Source organism: Schistocerca piceifrons, chromosome 6, assembly GCF_021461385.2.
Source record: "Schistocerca piceifrons isolate TAMUIC-IGC-003096 chromosome 6, iqSchPice1.1, whole genome shotgun sequence".
Classification (NCBI taxonomy): domain Eukaryota; kingdom Metazoa; phylum Arthropoda; class Insecta; order Orthoptera; family Acrididae; genus Schistocerca; species Schistocerca piceifrons.
In genome coordinates, this window is record NC_060143.1 from 147,024,264 (window position 1) to 147,046,011 (window position 21,748).

General features: G+C 39.9%; 1 protein-coding gene across 1 annotated transcript in view; it reads left to right on the plus strand.

Annotated features, from left to right (window-relative positions):
- Positions 1-21,108: 21,108 nt before the first annotated feature.
- The window catches only part of LOC124802510 (tRNA (cytosine(34)-C(5))-methyltransferase), an 81,540-nt gene continuing 80,900 nt past the window's right edge, over positions 21,109-21,748 (plus strand). The window contains exons 1-2 of the mRNA XM_047263343.1: positions 21,109-21,273; positions 21,368-21,448. Coding sequence (XP_047119299.1) covers positions 21,208-21,273; positions 21,368-21,448 — 147 coding nt within the window. The 5' untranslated portion in view covers positions 21,109-21,207. The remainder of the gene's footprint in view (positions 21,274-21,367; positions 21,449-21,748) is intronic.

Below are 21,748 nucleotides of genomic sequence, written 5' to 3' on the forward strand. Positions count from 1 at the left end.
TATCTTGAGTATTTCATCTCTATCATTGTACCCTCCCCTCTACTCTGTACTCACATGTGTTTCAATTTGATCTCTTGATTCTCACTTCATCAACATTGTTTATTACAGTTTTTACTGACAGTACAAGAAAAGGAGACAAGTCCTTTCTTTTTGTATCAAATAGAGAAAAGAGCTGTGTTGATTGAGAGCAGTTTCCTGCATAGAAAGAAAGATAAGAAAGCATTTTAAGATGACTACTCCATCAGTGATACCACACACAGCTTTGTTACAGTCAAATGAGCACAAATAATGCTGAGCATCAACACTGCAAAAAAGAAGGGACAATGATTAGAATTTAACATGTTATAGACAGTAAGTCTTTTAGAGATAAGGAATAAAACTTACACAACAGAATTTTGCAATATTATTTTGGGTAGCCTCGAAGTAAGATACACAAGATAAGGAACACTGTGGGCATCATAAAGAAACAGAATTTAATATCAGGCATGAACATTAGCTCACCAAAAAGCTGAAATACTATCCAAGCTGCTTGTAGTGGAATATTTGTGACAACTTAAAGACTAGTGATGTACTGGGACTCGAACTGATATTTCCGCCTTCCATAGACATTCAGTTACCTGTTGCACAATCAGAGCATGCCTTGCAGTCCAGCTCAAAGTTTCAACTTACTAGTAATTTCTCTTCATACCACTGAAACTTCTGAAAGTATTCGTATGGAGTGTGGCCATGTATGGAAGTGAAACATGGACGATAAATAGTTTGGACAAGAAGAGAATAGAAGCTTTCGAAATGTGGTGCTACAGAAGAATGCTGAAGATTAGATGGGTAGATCACATAACTAATGAGGAAGTATTGAATAGGATTGGAGAGAAGAGAAGTTTGTGGCACAACTTGACCAGAAGAAGGGATCGGTTGGTAGGACATGTTCTGAGGCATCAAGGGATCACCAATTTAGTATTGGAGGGCAGCGTGGAGGGTAAAAATCGTAGAGGGAGACCAAGAGATGAATACACTAAGCAGATTCAGAAGGATGTAGGTTGCAGTAGGTACTGGGAGATGAAAAAGCTTGCACAGGATAGAGTAGCATGGAGAGCTGCATCAAACCAGTCTCAGGACTGAAGACCACAACAACAACAACACCACTGAAACTTCACAGTAGCTTATAATTATAAATGGTGTGATGATCTTCAGTGCAAGTGCAGACATACTCCATAGTGTGTGTGTGTGTGGGGGGGGGGGGGGGGCTGTAAAAGTGCTCAGATGTTATGCTATCAAGTGCTCTTCATAAATTAGTTACATATGTAATTAAAAAAGTCTAAAAATGAAAAATGGTTAACAAATAGTTTCATTTAAAACTGTTGTCACTCTTACCCATGCTCACTTGTGTCTGCCCACTTATTCACACTATCACTTTGTATGTAAATGACTGTAGCTTTGGTTGTTCTAAAAACTATCAAAACATGATAAAATAAGGATACAGCACTGTGTCATTGATCACTGAGAAAAAATATGATTGAACCAGCCAGTCTGATAACACATTAAAAATTTCTACCATTTTTGTTAGGGAACAAGTCAGGCATTTCACAAAATTTTAAAATTTGTGCCACATTTTCCACATTCGCAGCTGAAAAACAGGGGATAATCTGCAGGTAAGTTAGCCTACAACCTCTTGTCTGAATATAAAATACATTTAGTTAAAAATTGATATAATGTGATCAGTAAGCATCAAACACCACTCATTGGAGGGTCGTCCTGTTGGAGCAAGAAAACAAGCCTTATTGGATTATTAGTTGCTGTTTTAGCCTACGACCTGCATCTTTACAGAGCCACTACTAGCTGTGTTTGACAGATTATTATTATTATTATTATTATTATTATTATTATTACAATTGCAGTCTACAGTACATTAATGACAATTTTATTTTATAAATAGTTTACTGTGCACCCTCAGTACCCAAATCTGCTTTTACACTATCTCACTTTTATTAAGCTTTAAATGTAGAGAGAAAGGCAAGGGACTGCCTTATTATAAAAATGTATTAAATAATAGAAACTGCTACCAACCCCAGTTTTAAAAGATAAATAAATTATCACATTAATGTTACGTGTAATTATTGTTCATGATTCTGGTATTATGATATCTACACATGAATAAGAACATATATCTAAAAACAAAGAAGATGTGACTTACCAAACAAAAGCACTGGCAGGTTGATAGACACACAAACATACACACAAAATTCTAGCTTTCACAACCAATGGTTGCTTCATCAGGAAAGAGGGAAGGAGAGGGAAAGACGAAAGGATGTGGGTTTTAAGGGAGAGGGTAAGGAGTCATTTCAATCCCGGGAGCGGAAAGACTTACCTTAGGGGGAAAAAAGGACAGGTATACACTTGCATACACACACATATCCATCCGCACATACACAGACACAAGCAGACATTTGTAAAGGCAAAGAGTTTGGGCAGAGATGTCAGTCGAGTCGGAAGTACATAGGCAAAGGTGTTGTTGAATGACAGGTGAGGTATGAGCGGCGGCAACTTGAAATTAGCGGAGGTTGAGGCCTGGCGGGTAACGAGACGAGAGGATATACTGAAGGGCAAGTTCCCATCTCCGGAGTTCTGACAGGTTGGTGTTAGTGGGAAGTATCCAGATAACCCAGACGGTGTAACACTGTGCCAAGATGTGCTGGCCATGCACCAAGGCATGTTTAGCCACAGGGTGATCCTCATTACCAACAAACACTGTCTGCCTGTGTCCATTCATGCGAATGGACAGTTTGTTGCTGGTCATTCCCACATAGAAAGCTTCACACTGTAGGCAGGTCAGTTGGTAAAACACGTGGGTGCTTTCACACATGGCTCTGTCTTTGATTGTGTACACCTTCCGGGTTACAGGACTGGAGTAGGTGGTGGTGGGAGGGTGCATGGGACAGGTTTTACACCGGGGGCAGTTACAAGGGTAGGAGCCAGAGGGTAGGGAAGGTGGTTTGGGGACTTCATAGGGATGAACTAAGAGGTTACGAAGGTTAGGTGGACGGCGGAAAGACACTCTTGGTGGAGTGAGGAGGATTTCATGAAGGATGGATCTCATTTCAGGGCAGGATTTGAGGAAGTCATATCCCTGCTGGAGAGCCACATTCAGAGTCTGATCCAGTCCCGGAAAGTATCCTGTCACAAGTGGGGCACTTTTGGGGTTCTTCTGTGGGAGGTTCTGGGTTTGAGGGGATGAGGAAGTGGCTCTGGTTATTTGCTTCTGTACCAGGTCGGGAGGGTAGTTGCGGGATGCGAAAGCTGTTTTCAGGTTGTTCGTGTAATGGTTCAGGGCTTCCGGACTGGAGCAGATTCATTTGCCACGAAGACCTAGGCTGTAGGGAAGGGACCATTTGATGTGGAATGGGTGGCAGCTGTCATAATGGAGGTACTGTTATTTGTTGGTGGGCTTGATGTGGACGGACGTGTGAAGCTGGCCATTGGGCAGGTGGAGGTCAACGTCAAGGAAAGTGGCATGGGATTTGGAGTAGGACCAGGTGAATCTGATGGAACCAAAGGAGTTGAGGTTGGAGAGGAAATTCTGGAGTTGTTCTTCACTGTGGGTCAGATCATGAAGATGTCATCAATAAATCTGTACCCAACTTTGGGTTGGCAGGCTTGAGTAACCAAGAAGGCTTCCTCTAAGTGACCCATAAATAGGTTGGCATACAAGGGGGCCATCCTGGTACCCATGGCTGTTCCCTTTAGTTGTTGGTATGTCTGGCCTTCGAAAGTGAAGAAGTTGTGGGTCAGGATGAAGCTGCCTAAGGTAATGAGGAAAGAGGTTTTAGATAGGGTCCCCCTTACCCTCTCCCTTAAAACTCACATCCTTTCGTCTTTCCCTCTCCTTCCCTCTTTCCTGATGAAGCAACCATTGGTTGCGAAAGCTAGAATTTTGTGTGTATGTTCGTGTTTGTTTGTGTGTCTATCAACCTGCCAGCACTTTCGTTTGATAAGTCACATCTTCTTTGTTTTTAGATATATTTTTCCCACGTGGAATGTTTCCCTCTATTATATTCATGAATAAGAATAGTTGGCTCTCACTGCCAATGACTCCATAGCTGGAGTGCTGCAGCACCCTCACCACTCAGAATATTGCAAATGTGAGTTGATTAATCACAAGTGCAGTTGTTTATGGACAGGTGGAATTTTTACATTTGAGACACATTTTAGTAAGTAAATATTGCAGGCAATATTTTTACATATATAGCTGATACGCTCTTCCCATGTAAGATGTTCGTTAATCACAGTGCCTTACATTTATCATATGTTTAATATGAGATTAGTTATAATTTAACAAGAACTTCATTACAACAGTCTCTTCCTTAATCTGTGTAAGTGTTTTCATAGCTAGTTCTCTTTATTACTTTGGAATCCTAGCTGCTCAGTACAGCTTCATCTAATAAAAGATGTGACATCATTGTAGTTCACTAACTTTGTGTTTTGTGGCAGTGTTATGTCATTAAGATACTCAAGTAACAAAAATGGCCCAAGAACACTTCCTTGGGTGAGTACATAGTTGAAAGTTTTGTAGGCTGACTTAGGATCTTACTTTAATGTTTATAACGTAGTTCAGTACACTGTCTTCTATCTTTCACATAAGAACTTAAGAAATTCAGTGTTACTCCTGTTATACTGTTGGTTTCTAATTTGAATAATAGTACTGCTTGATTCACAGAATCTAAGACCCGATGACTTTGTTTCCTTTACTGTATTTTACAGACTACAAGATGCACCTTAATTCTTAAGCAGATAATATTTTTACCATTTTTAATATTGATTGCAAAGCCAGACTGAAAAAACTCTTAGTTTATAAATCCAAACTGAAGAATCGATAAAGAACCTTTCCTTCTCTCCCACACTCTGTTAATCCATAATTTCATACCAGCTCAGTCCATCCAGCCTTTGTCGTGCGTGAATCATAACACCTGGTGGTATTTCAGAAGGTTTTGGCTTTGTTTTACACTTAAAAATTATCAGTGGATTAAGTTTAGTATAATCTGCGCACCATGAAAGGACAACAGTGTAGTGCTTTTTTTTCCCCCACTTGTTTTCATAGTTACAGTTTGAGCACCTTTCATGGCAACAGTTTTTTGACTCTGCACATCAAATGTCAGAGGAGGTGTGTACATATTAGCCATTTGGCATAGTTCCACACTGGTTTTCTTTCAATGTTGAATTATAAAGCAATGGAAAAATAATATTTTCTTTTCATATTCATGTGGCTTTTTGTGAGATATTTTGGGTTTGGTTTGTATGCTAAGTCCATGACACATCATAAACCTGTAACACCAATCAACTCCACCCTTAGAGTCTGTTAAGTTCCACTGTTCCCCTGTAGTGCTAGCTTATAAGCATGTATTTGAATCATTTTTGTATTAATTCCAGTGCTATTTTGACAGTGTCAATATGCCATCTTCTAGTTTTTGCCATTTTGTGTTCTGTCCTCTATTTGCATATTTAGTCTTCCTCATTTTTTTCAGTTCTTCTTTACTACACCGCCAGTTGTGAATGGTTTTTTCTGTTGGTGGAGGACCGAAATGCAGCTCAGCTGCTCTGTTCCCATGTTCTCCTGCATATGGTATTACTTTCAATTTATAGCCCTTACCATACCTATTAATTTTTCCGTTACAAAACTAGCTACTGACAAAAATAGTGTCCTGTTACTGATAACGCAAATCACTTTCAGTTCAAGTTCATTGGCACTGTAGACAGCAGTGACACATCATAGGCTGGACAGTGTTATGGGTTTGTGATGGCAGGACGGGAAGGAGACAGTGTTAGCAAGCTCATGAATTCCCATAACTCATGTTTGATGCATCAGTGCACTGCTGCTGCCAGTTGAATCCAATGTTGCTAGACAGAGGTAGGTTTCCCACGGTATTGAATATATTTCCATTTTTAAGACTGGTGGCAATTTACATCAAACACTGGACATTTTTTATATAATTTCAAGTACAAGACGCACCTGAATTTTGGAGAAAATTTTTTGAAGAAAAAAGTGTGTCTAATAGTCCATAAAATATGGTATCCAGTCTGTTTTGCATTTCATGGAAAAAATTTGCCACTGCCGTTATTGTGGATCATCCTTTTCAGACCCCTTGCTGCAGATTGTTTGAATAGGTTGTATTTACAGAAGACAGATGCCATTTGATCTATAGTTATTCTTTCAAACAACTTGCCAAATGAAGTCAATGAAATTTGCCTGTAATTACTTATGTCAGTGGTTGCTCACTTTTTATACATCACCCATATCATGGTAATTTTCAGGAAAGGTCCCATGGCCAATTGAACAGTTCATTAAGTGTGCCGTTGGTTTTATTCATTCTTTTTGCTTTCATCAACTAATGTAGATGATATGTCATTACAGCCAATAGATATTTTTATTTTGAGTTTTGATTTTATATTATTGTTGTTGTTGTTGTTGTTGTTGTTGTGGTGGTCTTCAGTCCTGAGACTGGTTTGATGCAGCTCTCCATGCTACTCTATCCTGTGCAAGCTTTTTCATCTCCCAGTACCTACTGCAACCTACATCCTTCTGAATCTGCTTAGTGTATTCATCTCTTGGTCTCCCTCTAAGATTTTTACCCTCCACGCTGCCCTCCAATACTAAATTGGTGATCCCTTGATGCCTCAGAACATGTCCTACCAACCGATCCCTTCTTCTGGTCAAGTTGTGCCACAAACTTCTCTTCTCTCCAATCCTATTCAATACTTCCTCATTAGTTATGTGATCTACCCATCTAATCTTCAGCATTCTTCTGTAGCACCACATTTCGAAAGCTTCTATTCTCTTCTTGTCCAAACTATTTATCGTCCATGTTTCACTTCCATACATGGCTATACTCCATACAAATACTTTCAGAAATGACTTCCTCACACTTTAATCTATACTCGATGTTAACAAATTTCTCTTCTTCAGAAACGCTTTCCTTGCCATTGCCAGTCTACATTTTATATCCTCTCTACTTCGACCCTCATCAGTTATTTTGCTCCCCAAATAGCAAAACTCCTTTACTACTTTAAGTGTCTCATTTCCTAATCTAATTCCCTCAGCATCACCCGACTTAATTAGACTACATTCCATTATCCTTGTTTTTCTTTTGTTGTTGTTCATCTTATATCCTCCTCTCAAGACACTGTCCATTCCATTCAACTGCTCTTCCAAGTCCTTTGCTGTCTCTGACAGAATTACAATGTCATCGGCAAACCTCAAAGTTTTTATTTCTTCTCCATGAATTTTAATACCTACTCCGAATTTTTCTTTTGTTTCCTTTACTGCTTGCTCAATATACAGATTGAACAACATCGGGGAGAGGCTACAACCCTGTCTTACTCCCTTCCCAACCACTGCTTCCCTTTCATGTCCCTCCACTCTTATAACTGCCATCTGGTTTCTGTACAAATTGTAAATAGCCTTTCGCTCCCTGTATTTTACCCCTGCCACCTTTAGAATTTGAAAGAGAGTATTCCAGTCAACATTGTCAAAAGCTTTCTCTAAGTCTACAAATGCTAGAAACGTAGGTTTGCCTTTCCTTAATCTTTCTTCTAAGATAAGTCGTAAGGTCAGTATTGCCTCACGTGTTCCAGTGTTTCTACGGAATCCAAACTGATCTTCCCCGAGGTTGGCTTCTACTAGTTTTTCCATTCGTCTGTAAAGAATTCGTGTTAGTATTTTGCAGCTGTGACTTATTAAACTGATAGTTCGGTAATTTTCACATCTGTCAACACCTGCTTTCTTTGGGATTGGAATTATTATATTCTTCTTGAAGTCTGAGGGTATTTCGCCTGTTTCATACATCTTGCTCACCAGATGGTAGAGTTTTGTCAGGACTGGCTCTCCCAAGGCCATCAGTAGTTCCAATGGAATATTGTCTACTCCGGGGGCCTTGTTTCGACACAGGTCTTTCAGTGCTCTGTCAAACTCTTCATGCAGTATCATATCTCCCATTTGATCTTCATCTACATCCTCTTCCATTTCCATAATATTGTCCTCAAGTACATCGCCCTTGTATAGACCCTCTATATACTCCTTCCACCTTTCTGCTTTCCTTTCTTTGCTTAGAACTGGGTTTCCATCTGAGCTCTTGATATTCATACAAGTCGTTCTCTTATCTCCAAAGGTCTCTTTAATTTCCCTGTAGGCGGTATCTATCTTACCCCTAGTGAGATAGGCCTCTACATCCTTACATTTGTCCTCTAGCCATCCCTGCTTAGCCATTTTGCACTTCCTGTCGATCTCATTTTTGAGACGTTTGTATTCCTTTTTGCCTGCTTCATTTACTGCATTTTTATATTTTCTCCTTTCATCAATTAAATTCAATATTTCTTCTGTTACCCAAGGATTTCTACTAGCCCTCGTCTTTTTACCTACTTGATCCTCTGCTGCCTTCACTACTTCATCCCTCAAAGCTACCCATTCTTCTTCTACTGTATTTATTTGCCCCATTCCTGTCAATTGTTCCCTTATGCTCTCCCTGAAACTCTCTACAACCTCTGGTTCTTTCAGTTTATCCAGGTCCCATCTCCTTAAATTCCCACCTTTTTGCAGTTTCTTCAGTTTTAATCTACAGGTCATAACCAATAGATTGTGGTCAGAGTCCACATCTGCCCCTGGAAATGTCTTACAATTTAAAACCTGGTTCCTAAATCTCTGTCTTACCATTATATAATCTATCTGATACCTTTTAGTATCTCCAGGGTTCTTCCATGTATACAACCTTCTTTCATGATTTTTAAACCAAGTGTTAGCTATGATTATGTTGTGCTCTGTGCAAAATTCTACCAGGCGGCTTCCTCTTTCATTTCTGTCCCCCAATCCATATTCACCTACTATGTTTCTTTCTCTCCCTTTTGCTTCACTCGAATTCCAGTCACCCATGACTATTAAATTTTTGTCTCCCTTCACAATCTGAATAATTTCTTTTATTTCATCATACATTTCTTCAATTTCTTCGTCATCTGCAGAGCTAGTTGGCATATAAACTTGTACTACTGTAGTAGGCGTGGGCTTTGTGTCTATCTTGGCCACAATAATGCGTTCACTATGCTGTTTGTAGTAGTTTACCCACACTAGTATTTTTTTATTCATTATTAAACCTACTCCTGCATTACCCCTATTTGATTTTGTATTTATAACCCTATATTCACCAGACCAAAAGTCTTGTTCCTCCTGCCACCGAACTTCACTAATTCCCACTATATCTAACTTCAACCTATCCATTTCCCTTTTTAAATTTTCTAACCTACCTGCCTGATTAAGGGATCTGACATTCCACGCTACGATCCGTAGGACGCCAGTTTTCTTTCTGCTGATAACGACATCCTCTTGAGTAGTCCCCGCCCGGTGATCCGAATGGGGGACTATTTTACCTCCGGAATATTTTACCCAAGAGGACGCCATCATCATTTAATCATACAGTAAAGCTGCATGCCCTCGGGAAAAATTACGGCTTTAGTTTCCCCTTGCTTTCAGCCGTTCGCAGTACCAGCACAGCAAGGCTGTTTTGGTTATTGTTACAAGGCCAGATCAGTCAATCATCCAGACTGTTGCCCTTGCAACTACTGAAAAGGCTGCTGCCCCTCTTCAGGAACCACACGTTTGTCTGGCCTCTCAACAGATACCCCTCCATTGTGGTTGCACCTACGGTACGGCTATCTGTATCGCTGAGGCATGCAAGCCTCCCCACCAACGGCAAGGTCCATGGTTCATGGGGGGGATTTTATATTCATGACCCATATTCCATTAAGCTCTTTAGGAACTGTTTTTGGCTCACTCACCAACATTTCGTTTGCTTCTAGTGCAATATTACTGCAGCCAGGTTATTACCTAATGACACATTCTTTGTTTACCGTGGTCCAGGCTGTTTTACAAACATTACTGGTTCACTTACCTTTTCAGCATAGTGTGCTTTTAGAGCCTTCAGGCATTCCGTGTAAGTTTTTCTGCTGCTTTTTTATTTTGTTTGGAAGTACTGCAGTTCTGTCTCTGAACAGCAAATATAGATCTTTCATATTTTGTGCCTGATATTAGCTTGGAAATAAATAAATAAAATTATATAAATCGTAGGTGGAGGGGGCGAAACGAAAGCTGCATCAGGACTTTATGCAGAATCAGTGGTGACGAGTAAAAATATGTGCCGGACCAGGATTTGAATCCGGGACTCCTGCTTACTAGGCAGCAATGCTGACCACTGTGCCAGCTGGACACAGTGTTTATCGTAACTGCACAACTATCTTGGCACACCTCGTGGGTGATCCACGTTCCCACCCAGCACGACCTATCAAAAGCACTTCTCTGTTGGGCAGCGTACATCAATACACGTAGGGTGTCCCAGGAAGAATGGTCAGTATTCAGAGATATGACAGGAATTATCATTTGAGGCAAAAAAGTCCAGTAAACACGGGCTCTAAAATGCACACCTTAAGATCTATACACATTTCTTCATCTTTTCTACTGTGAAACATACCTCTTCTACCGAGCAAGTGCTCATAGCTCTTAACATTTGCATTTGAGAGCCCATATTTACTAGATAATTTTTTTCTTGTTTTGGTCTATACTACTCCTCCCAAACATGGAAAGCAAAGAACATGCAGTAGAAGAGATTTGTTCTACTGCATCAAAGATGAAGTAGACATCGTACCTCTTAAGATATGCATTTTAGAGTCCATGTTTACTAGACTTTTTTGCTTTGAATTATTGTTTCTGTCCTATCCCCAAATATTGGTGATACCTCATATGACACCCTGTATATTCAAACTGCAGAGCACAAAAAGTCATTCAGTGGCCTTATTTGTTGTACATTGGGTCTTAAAAGTGTGGTCCATCCGTTGTCAGGCACTTCACATCCTGAATGAGATTTTCACCTGCAGCGGAGTGTGTGCTGATATGAAACTTCCTGGCAGATTAAAACTGTGTGCCCGACCGAGACTCGAACTCGGGACCTTTGCCTTTTGCAGGCAAGTGCTCTACCAGGTCCCGAGTTCGAGTCTCGGTCGGGCACACAGTTTTAATCTGCCAGGAAGTTTCATATCACTTCACATCCTGTTGATGTGCTGTGTCATTTTCTCTTTTGATGGCATATAACACATGAGATCTGGCATGGGAATGTGCACCACACTGAAAACAAAAGTTCCCTTCAGCAATTCAGGAGTCAAGGCTTCTGGTAAAACATGGAAACTTCATGCCCTCTTAGCCAAATGGTGACAACAATGAGCCAGAGTTTGAGATTCAGCTGTGTTTATTTTCCAATAAAAAAAATATCATTAAAACGGTGCTGGATCTTCAATGACAAAGTTCTGTTGATAATGATCAAACTTCATGGTCCCTTCCTCCCCAAAGATTCCAATAATTTTGTGGCCCTCCCATGGAATATTTATATGAGAATCTGTTGAGAGTAGCACGTGTTTCTTCATCACATATTATATTGTACAAAATATGATCTCTTAAAACAGTGTTTTCCAACCTGGGCATAATTACACTCCCCCCCCCCCAAGGGGTAAAATTAAATTTTTTAAGGGATAAAGAAAAAAGTGTTCATTTGTGTTCCCTTATGAAACTAAATTACTTTTTAAAGAATATGACTGTTATCACTATTTCATAATACTGTAATACTGATGACGTAAGTTACCATAAGTGTGGTGGAGTTTACAGTTTGTGAACAGAATGTATAAACATTGTCTTCCTCACATAGTCCTCCAACTACACACATACTTTGTACCATGCATCTGTGATAGTGAAATTGAGATATATACATCATATATGCTTAAATATCTCATAAAAATTCCTGCAGTAGGCCAAAAATTGATTCAGGGTATACACGATATTATTCAATTTCTGCCACTTTAGAACAGTAAGTATAGTGCATGCATTTTCAGTTGGTTGGTCTCACAAGGAGCATTCATTCAATAAATAATACAACATTCCGCCCCCCGCCCCCTCCCCCCCCAAACCCCTGGCCAATGTTGGTTGGAAAAATGCTGATTTGTTGGGAAATATAGTGAAATATTCCTGCTTCAGCCCCTATAGGCTCATGAAGTTCCAATAGGTGGTAGCACTAATGTAGTCTTCAGAACAGTGTAACAGTGGTGTGTTCCAAGCAGAGAGCTGTCATTGAGTTTCTTTAGGTGAAAAACTAGAGTATTGCAGATATTCATACGGACTCGCAGAATGTCTGTGAAGATGTGGCAGTGAAAAAACTTACGGTGAGTTTTTGAGGGAGGCTTCTGTAATCATCACAACCAGCTCGCACAAACCTGTCCGATCTTCCGTCTGCTGGCAGCCGCACACAGCTGTGACTCCTGCAATGCTGGAACGTGCGGACACTCACATTCAAGGTGAGTGACTGATCACAAACAAACACCTCGATGCACAATTGGACGCCTCTGTTCGTAGTGCTGACACACACATCCACAAGTTGGGGTTACTCACTAACAGAAGACCATAAAGAGCAATGAAGGACCATGTGTGCAGAGCTGCTTGCACGTTACAAGGCTGGTTGTGACAATTTTTAGTCGAGTATCGACACAGGCAATGAAACGTTGGTTCGTCACTTCGAAAGAAATTATACAGCAATCCGTGGAGTGGCACCATACCACCTGTCCTCGGAAGAGAAAGTTCAAAGCCCACACCTTCAGCTGGTAAAGTCATAGTAAGGGTCTTCTAGAAATCTGAAGGGTTTATTCTGTTTGATTTCGTCCCTCGCGTGCTATGATCAACTCTGAAGTGTATTGTGCTACCCTTGGGAAATCAAAGAAATGACTCCAGTGTGTTCATTGGGGGGGGGGGGGGGGGGGCTCACACAAATCTGTGCACCCATGAGGAGCTCAAAACATTTCATTGGATTGTTCTTCCTCATCCACCCTATAGTCTGGATCTTGCACCTCCCGACTACCATCTGTATGGCCCAATGAAGGATACACTCTGCAGGAAGCAGTATATGGATGATGGGGAGGTTACTGATGCAGCAACATATTGGGTCTGACTTCAACTAGCAAGTGGTACCGTGGAGACAAACAGACTCTCCCAGTAAGGTGGCGTAAGGCTGTCACATTGAACAGATGATGTTGTTATTGTTGTGGTCCTCGGTCCAGAGACTGGTTTGATGCAGCTCTCCATGCCACTCTATCCTGTGCAAACTTCTTCATCTCCCAGTACCTACTGGAACCTACATCCTTCTGAATCTGCTTAGTGTATTCATCTCTTAGTTTCCAATTGCAATTTTTACCCCCCACACTGCCCTCAAATACTAAATTGGTGATCCCTTGATGCCTCAGAACATGTCCTACCAACCGATCCCTTCTTCTAGTCAAGTTGTGCCACAAATTTATCTTCACCCCAATTCTATGCAATACCTCCTCATTAGTTATGTGATCTACCCATCTAATCTTCAGCATTCTTCTGCAGCACCACATTTTGAAAGCTTCTATTCTCTTCTTGTCCAAACTATTTATCATCCATGTTTCACTTCCACACATGGCTACACTCCATCCAAATAATTTAATGGCATTGCATATTCAGTTATTACCACTCTGCATTGATCCATTTAATTAATTTCATTCCACTGAATCGTAGCTCTCATCAATAAGCTTGAAGTCTCCTTACTTTTTACAAGTGTGTAGGCATCTGCAGGCACTGTAATTTCAGTATTATCCTTTAGAGATATTTGTCTCCATCATTTCGAAATTAAAAACGATTTTTTAAAGCAACTTTTCCAGCATATCATGTGATAACTGAAATATGGTGATGTATATGGAAAACAATTACCGTAAACTAAAAACTTAGGCACTGTGAAGATGGACCAAATGTCGGTTGTTTCAGTTATCTTCAGTCTCAAGATGACATGGCCTAAGGCCCAAAAGGATTTCATTCAAATTATTACTTCTTGTCCGCGATTTAGTCATCACGGCAACTGGCAGAAGTTACATTAGTGACTGAAATAAACACTTTATGAAATTCCTTTCCAATTAAGATTATAGTGCTAGTTCTTCAAGGTTCTCAGAAGACCTTCTGTGAAGTTTGGAAGGTAGGAGACGAAGTACTGGCAGAGTTAAAGCTGTGAGAACGGGTCGTGAGTAGTGCTTGAGTAGCTCAGATGGTAGAGCACTTGCCTGCGAAAGGCAAAGGTCCCGAGTTCCAGTCTCAGTCCGGCACACAGTTTTAATCTGCCAGGAAGTTTCATATCAGCACACACTCTGATGCAAAGTGAAAATCTCATTCTGGAAACATCCCCTAGGCTGTGGCCAAGCCATGTCTCAGCAATATCCTTTCTTCCAGGAGTGCTAGTTCTGCAAGGTTCGCAGAAGAACTTCCGTGAAGTTTGGAAAGTAGGAGACGAGGTACTGGCAGAATTGAAGCTATGAGGATGGGTTGTGAGTCGTGCTTGGGTAGCTCAGTGGCAGAGCACTTGCCTGCGAAAGGCAAAGGTCCCGAGTTCCAGTCTCGGTCTGGCACACAGTTTTAATCTGCCAGGAAGTTTCAACAAGATTATAGTTCTTCATTTTGATATATGTACTTTGAAATATGAATAGCCAGACACCATGCTTCAGTCATAACAATGAATTACTGGCTCAGTAATTAAGACCATAGTCTTGAATTCGGTTAAAGTAAGATTCATATATATGTACCATCCAATCAGCTGGTTTAGTTTTCCCATGGTCAAATCGCTTCAGATGAATTAGAAGAAGATCGCTTCAGCTGTGCTATATCTGACTTAATTTCCAATTTTTAATTCCTCCATTCACAGCAGACTGTTTACAGGCAGCAGTGTTCTTTACTTAGAAACATTGCCCCTAATGAATTTTGCTACTCTATGCTCTTTCTCCATCGATTTCGGTGTCAATGCGACGTTAAATTCTGACAAATCTTCCTTCTTTCCTCTCTTCCTAAAAATCAAATATTGTACGTCCATGTCTAAAAAAATGTTTTATTTCACTGGACTCTGAATGGCGAGCTGCAGTCTACTCAGTAATACTGTATACCAACGGTATTTAACGTTAAAATAATATATTATGCTAAAAATGATTCCAGCTTAACGACAGGGTTACGTTAGCTAAAGGTCGAACCACATACAACGATCTATCTGTGCAGACAGGTCGTAGCATGTGGACTGAAATTTTGTGCAGATATGCGATGTGCGCAAACCTATTTAGCGTTGGCGGATTGAGTAAAACTGCTCAATAAGTCGCTGCATATCCCATCTGCGCAATCAATTCGCATTGTTTGGGCAAGAAATCACTGCAAATCTCGCACGTGGAATATCCGGTGTTTATATCTGACATGTCAAAATAAAATAGAGGTTGAATTCTACCAACAAAATCATTATTTATTATTGAACTATACAGCTTAGGAATTTACTTCCTAAAAATAACGTCATTTAATCCAGTCCAGCATGCCTATGGCAGTCATGTAAATGATAAACAAAATTTTGCGTGACGGCTCGGCATGTAGACACTGGGTTAGCTGCCACTTCGCTATGAATATTTTCTTTCAGGTGCTTCAGAGATGTCGAATTATTGGCATACGCTTCAGATTTGACATATCCCCATAAAAAAAGTCCATGGGGCTCAAATCTAGATTGATATGGGGCCAAATTTGGTCACCCTTCCTGGAGATCAATTTGCCCAGGAAAATTGTGCGAACTAGCAGTAGAGGCGCATTGGATGTGTGTGCTGTGGTTTCGTCTTGCTCAAACCATGAGTTTGGTTATAACCAGGAAAGTTTTGCATTTCAAGCACCATAAAGTCATTTAACATCGTCACATAATGTGGTGACTTCACTTTCACTGAACGACCGCTCTCGTCCTCAAAAAAGTACTGTCCCATTATTTCTCGAGCTGACATCGCAGACTATACAGTAGTAACTTTTGGGAAATGTAACTGTTTCTCATGCTTCTATTTGGGATTCGTTACACTCCAGTAACGGCAACTTTGCTTACTGACGTGACTGTTCAGGTGAAAATGAGCGTCGTCAGGAAATAAGATGATGTTAAAATTAACGAACTGCAGCCTATGTCTGGCATCTTGAGGCTTTAATTCTTGCACCAACTGAATTTTCTTTTTGCAGAATTCGGTGCAGTGATGATCTATGTACACTTCAAGAACTTGCACACTTACGAATGGAGAGTTTAGGATCGTCATGAACACATCGATTTACACTCTCATCAGATTTGCCTCCTGTTGATGACCTTGGTCGCCCGTATTCCAATCTGGCTAGTGTTGAACCACTTCCGAATAAGGGGGACACTTGGAGTATCATTTACATTATGGAATCCACGATCACTGCAAAATTTCCTCTGTGCTACAGTCGCCGAAACATCGTTTTTGTTATATTCTCCCACACAGAACGCGCGGTCCCCTTTCGATAAGCGCTCCATATACTCTGAATTGCTAAAGACAAAGAAAGCCATAGTCTAACATAACAGTAGCAAAACTTCGTATCGTTTTGTTACTCCCAGCGACAGCATCGCTCCAGTCGGCCAGCAAGCGACTCTTGTGAATATGATATCGGATGAGAGCGAATACTAACGTTTATATTGATTTATTACACAGTTTGTACAACAGGGAATGTGTGTGTGTGTGTGTTTGTGTTTGTGTGTGTGTGCGTGCGTGTGTGTGTGTGTGTGTAGTGCCATAAAAACCGATGATAGCTAAAAAGTTACGTCACATTTGCGATTATTCAGTTTCCTAAGGACCCTGCGAGATGCGAAACGTCGCATCACAGGAAAGCTAATTTACGGTCTGTTGCAATGCACATACGTTTACTGAATAATGTCGTTTCCTTTTAATAACAAAAAACTGGCAGTAAACACCAGAAGACCTGACCTTTTACGTAACAACATTGAGGACTGCAGCACCATTCCCCCTTTCAATTATCGAACACACGCAAGAATAGCTGATAAATTGTTTAGTGTATCTGGGGTTGTAAAACATTTAAGATCCATAGACACCAGAGAGACATCTGGCCCAAATGGTATTTTATGTTGACTATGCTACAAATATAGCACCATTCTTATCCACCAGCTATCAGAGATCATTGGAATAGTGGAATGTTCCACGGGACTGGAAGAAGGCCCAGGTAATAGCAACCTATAAAAAGTGTAGAAAATCGGATGCACATAATTACCAGGCAATTTCACAGACATCGATTTGTTGTAGAATCATGGAACATATTTTGTGTTGAGACATAATGACCTTTCAAGACTCTGAGATTTTACATTGATCTTAGGCTAAAAAAGTACTCCCATGAGTTTGTCCCCACCCTTAAAGATCTTGCTATCACACCAGCCAATTTACCCTTCCCTTTCCTATTGAGATGCAGGCCATATCTTGTGAAGTCCCACCTACCAATTCCATCAACAGGAACCAAACCTAATGCCTGACTAAGTAACCGCCTGAAGCAGCTGATCTAGCTCCATATTGATACTCCTGACAGACCTGTTCAATTGGGGCTAATCATACCGCATGAAAGCAGGAACCAAGCCAACATTTGTATGGTTCGTTGCAGATGCTATTTTCACCAGGTCACACTCAATATTGTAGCCCTGATCCCTATCAATACTGTTTCCCGCTCCATTCACCACCACAACATGATCCTGCTTTGTAAACCCCTTGCATAATGATCTACATCCTCTATCGCTTGGCTAAGACATGCACTGGGCTTGAAAATACTTGTGACCTGGTACCTGTCACCTAAGTTTTACTGCAATATCTGGCCAACACCTCTTCCATGGCTACTACCTAACAACAGAACTTTCCTCCTATTTTCTACTTTTTTTTGCAACTGTTGGTTTCCTAGTGAAAGTCTGTTGAGTGCCGACTACACTTACATCTACTTGAGCCTCTTCCTTAGTTGACTGAGGAAGCAAGACAAATCTATTGTTTGTGCCAATGATGAAACTGTTAGACACTGTTCTCTTTCTGTGGCCCCTGTTCATTGCTATCACTTCCCACCTATCTTCACCCTTCTCCCCCCTTAACCTCATTAGTTCCTCCCTAGTGCCATCCAGTTCAGTCTGCAGGGCTCTAATCTTCCCTTCCTATTCCGCTATTTTCCTATCCCTTGAACATAATCTGCAATACCATGGATGAGACTCATATACTTCCAGATTCCCATGCCACTACATTCACCCCAATGTAACCATCTGCCACAACAGCTGCACAGAGCCCCAGAACTTACTTTTATACGGCAGCTCAAACACTTCTCGCTCATGCTTGTTTACAATATTTTTACAGAATTTATCTAGGCAATAACAGTAATATTCTATTGACTATAGATCGCAAGAGTCAGTAAAGTTATGTGGAAAACTAATATACGTGTATACTATTAATATAGTAACATTATGCAGTTAAACTGAAGTCAAAACTCTTATGCCCGAAAAATTAGGCCTAAGATCGTGTATGCGTAATACGTGCTTATCTGTTTTGAGAGGAAATAAAACCTTTAATTCTCCGAGGAGATACAGCACTACTATATATGTGTGTGTGTGTAAAGTACCCCTTAGGTTATGCTTTTATTTTTCTTCGAGAAGTACTTTGAAACGAGTGAAACCTGCAATAGATAATATAAAACAGAGTATAATTAACTTTCTTTACAGTGTAATATTAACTTAATTGACAGTTATTATAGAATGAGTTACTTATCTTCACGAGCTAAATATTCAAGCACGTGCAATCTGCGAGAGTGTCGTGACTGTACTTACTAGACTGTGAGAAAAAAATGAACATGCCCTGCACTCTCCTCCGATCTGTTGTGAACGCATAGAGAGCTCTTCAAATATAACCTTTCTTCTAAGAAACCTGTTATGTTTCAGGTAGCAGTTTCTTCAGTTTAATGCTTATCATCTTTCTGAAAAGGCTGATACCAGTCAGTGCACTAGAGAATTGCTGAGTTTATTGGTAAATATTGGCTAAGTTGAAAAAAAGTTTGTGGAAAGTTAAGAGCAAGGTGTACAGCAATGAGAATAAGAAAACAACTACTTATAATTCCATAATAGAGAATATAGAAGCAGATTACACTGCGACAAACGGGAAAACGGTAATAAAAAAAGATTCGTTGTGATCTGTTTACACCAAAAAAAGTCAAGTAAAGGAAAGTAATCTATCTGGCACCGGAATAACGAAACATAAGCCAAGTTGGTGGTTTTTTTCCGTCGTGTGCTTGCTGATCGATCAGGAAATACCGAGATCAGCATTGCACGACTGAGATCGAAGTTGAAGATGCTAAGTCAGAGGAAGTGGAGCATGAGGAGTTGCGAATGTCTATAGATATTGCCCATCTATTTAAAAACAATTTAGATAGTCGTTATGTACTCCCTGTAGCACGTGAAATAAATTAATATTTGAAAATTTCTTTCCTTTAGGGGCCACTGGAACTGATGGCATTTCCAACAGAGTACTAAAAGCTTGTTCCCAACACATAAGTACGATTCTCAGCCACTTGTGTAGTAGCTCACTGAAAGGGGGCATTTTTTCAGGTAGACTGAAATGTGCTATTGTTAAATCATTACTACCGCCCAGTCTCACTTTGACAGCTTTAGCCAAAATTCTTGAAAAAATAATTAATCCAAGAGTAGCTTTACTTAAAAGAAGTACAAAAAATTCGGTTTTCAGAAAGGCTTTTCAACAGAAAATTATTTATAAGCTTTCACAGATGAAATATTAAATGCTCTTAATAACCGAACATCATCGATTAGGATTTTTTGTGGTCTCTCAGAGGCTTTTGACTATGTGTCTCATCAGAATTCTTCTAGGTAAGTTTAAGAACTGTGGCATTGGTGGGGCAGTGCGCAAATGGTTTAATTCATATTTAATTGGAAGAATACCCCGAAGGTTGAAATTCGCAGTACGGATAGACTGCAAAAATCAAAAGAGTATCAACAACAGAGTCCCACAGGGTTCACTCTTGGATCCCTTATTGTTCTTAATATATATTAATGACAGTTCCGTACAGTGAATAGCGTAAAGCCATTGATGAATATGGTCTTTGAACAGGACTCTGTTGCTGAGTTAGAATATTCAAAATTTCTGGCATTGATGAGAATTTGAATTGGAAGGAACATTTTGATGATCTGCTGACACATTTGATTTCAGCTACTTATGCCATTAGGGTTATTGCAAATTTTGGTGATAAAGATTTCAATAAATTAGCCTACAGTGCCTGTTTCCAATCACTGCTTTGATTGGCATCATATTCTGGGATAATTCATTATTAACAGAAAAAGTATTCATTTCACAAAAAGGTGTACTCAGAATAATAGGTCGAGCCCATCCAAGCTCATCTTGTAGACATACATTTAAGGAACTAATGATATTCGCAGTACCTTCTCAATATGAAATTTGTTATTAATAATCAACCCAATTCAAAAAAACATCGAAGTGCATAGCTACGACACTAGAAGAAAAGATGATCTTCACTATTCTGGGTTAAATCTGACTTCGGCACTGAAACGGGTGAATTATGCTGCCATAAAAGTCTTTAATCATTTACGAAATAGCGTTAAAATCTGACAGATTGCCAACCAGCATTTATAAACAAATTAAAAGAATTTATTTATGGCAGCTTCTTCCATTCGATAGAGGAGTTTTTAGATATAAGTAGTAATTGTGAAAAAAGTGATTACAACGTGTAGAGAAACAGTATCTTAAACTGACATGTTCTACGTCATTACAAAATGTCTTATTCATGATCTAAGGAACAAATAGTAATGTAATTTCTATCGTCCTTTCCGTCTTAGACATCTTATTTGCATTTTTGCAAGACATTGTGCAAGCACAGACCGCAGAATAATTACGAGTTAGTTTGTTGAACTGAAACATCCCTTGCGAGAGCTTGGCAGTTGTCACTGAAACGCCTTTCCTAGACCGACACTTGGCGAACATTCAGTGGATTTATTGAATGCACATGTTTCTAATCAGGTATCTATGCATACAGATTGTTGCGTGTGGACCAGTCAATGATAAAAATAATTGTATTGTTGGAAATTGGTAGCAATCGGATACTTACCTGTGATACCTACCGTCCATGTATTGGGGTTGCGATGAACCTAGGAACGATAGCGAAGCAGGCAGTGAAATTGGTCGAGCAGTGCACGTGTTTGAATATGTCAATGTGTCTTTGACTTGTGTATGTTTTGTTGATGTGGTAACACACTTTACCAAAAAAAGTAGTTAGTTGCAATGGGGAAGGCCAGAAAAATGAGGAGAAGAGACTTAAATTTTGCGGAAAAACGAAGAGCGCGTGAGGTAGTCGATGACTAAGTATTCTTATTTGTAGTTGCGCTTAACTGCATCTGTAATGTACGCTTAATTGTTTGTTTTGTTTTTGTTTATGTTGCAGAATAAATGGGATGCAAATGCACCACGAAGGGAGTACCAGGATATTGTTCGTGAAAATGCAGATTTTGAGAAATATTATAAGGTACTACTTCTTTTATTGTAGTAGTAGTAGTTTGTGTGTGCACCGGTATTGCCTGGTTGCCCGTAGATCAAAGTCATTTCCAGTAACTCGGTCCCTCCCGTATAGCCCTCCCACACTCACGGTAGTTCTTGAGAGCATAAGTCTTTATTTTTCTAAATTATTGAAGATTGGGATTTAAAAATGGTGACAACTGCAGCCATAATAATTGTTTTATAGCATTTGAACGTAATTGTGTAACAGCATTTTGTGTGGAAAGTATTGTGGCGTAGCATTTGAGAATTCGTTTACAACGTACATTCT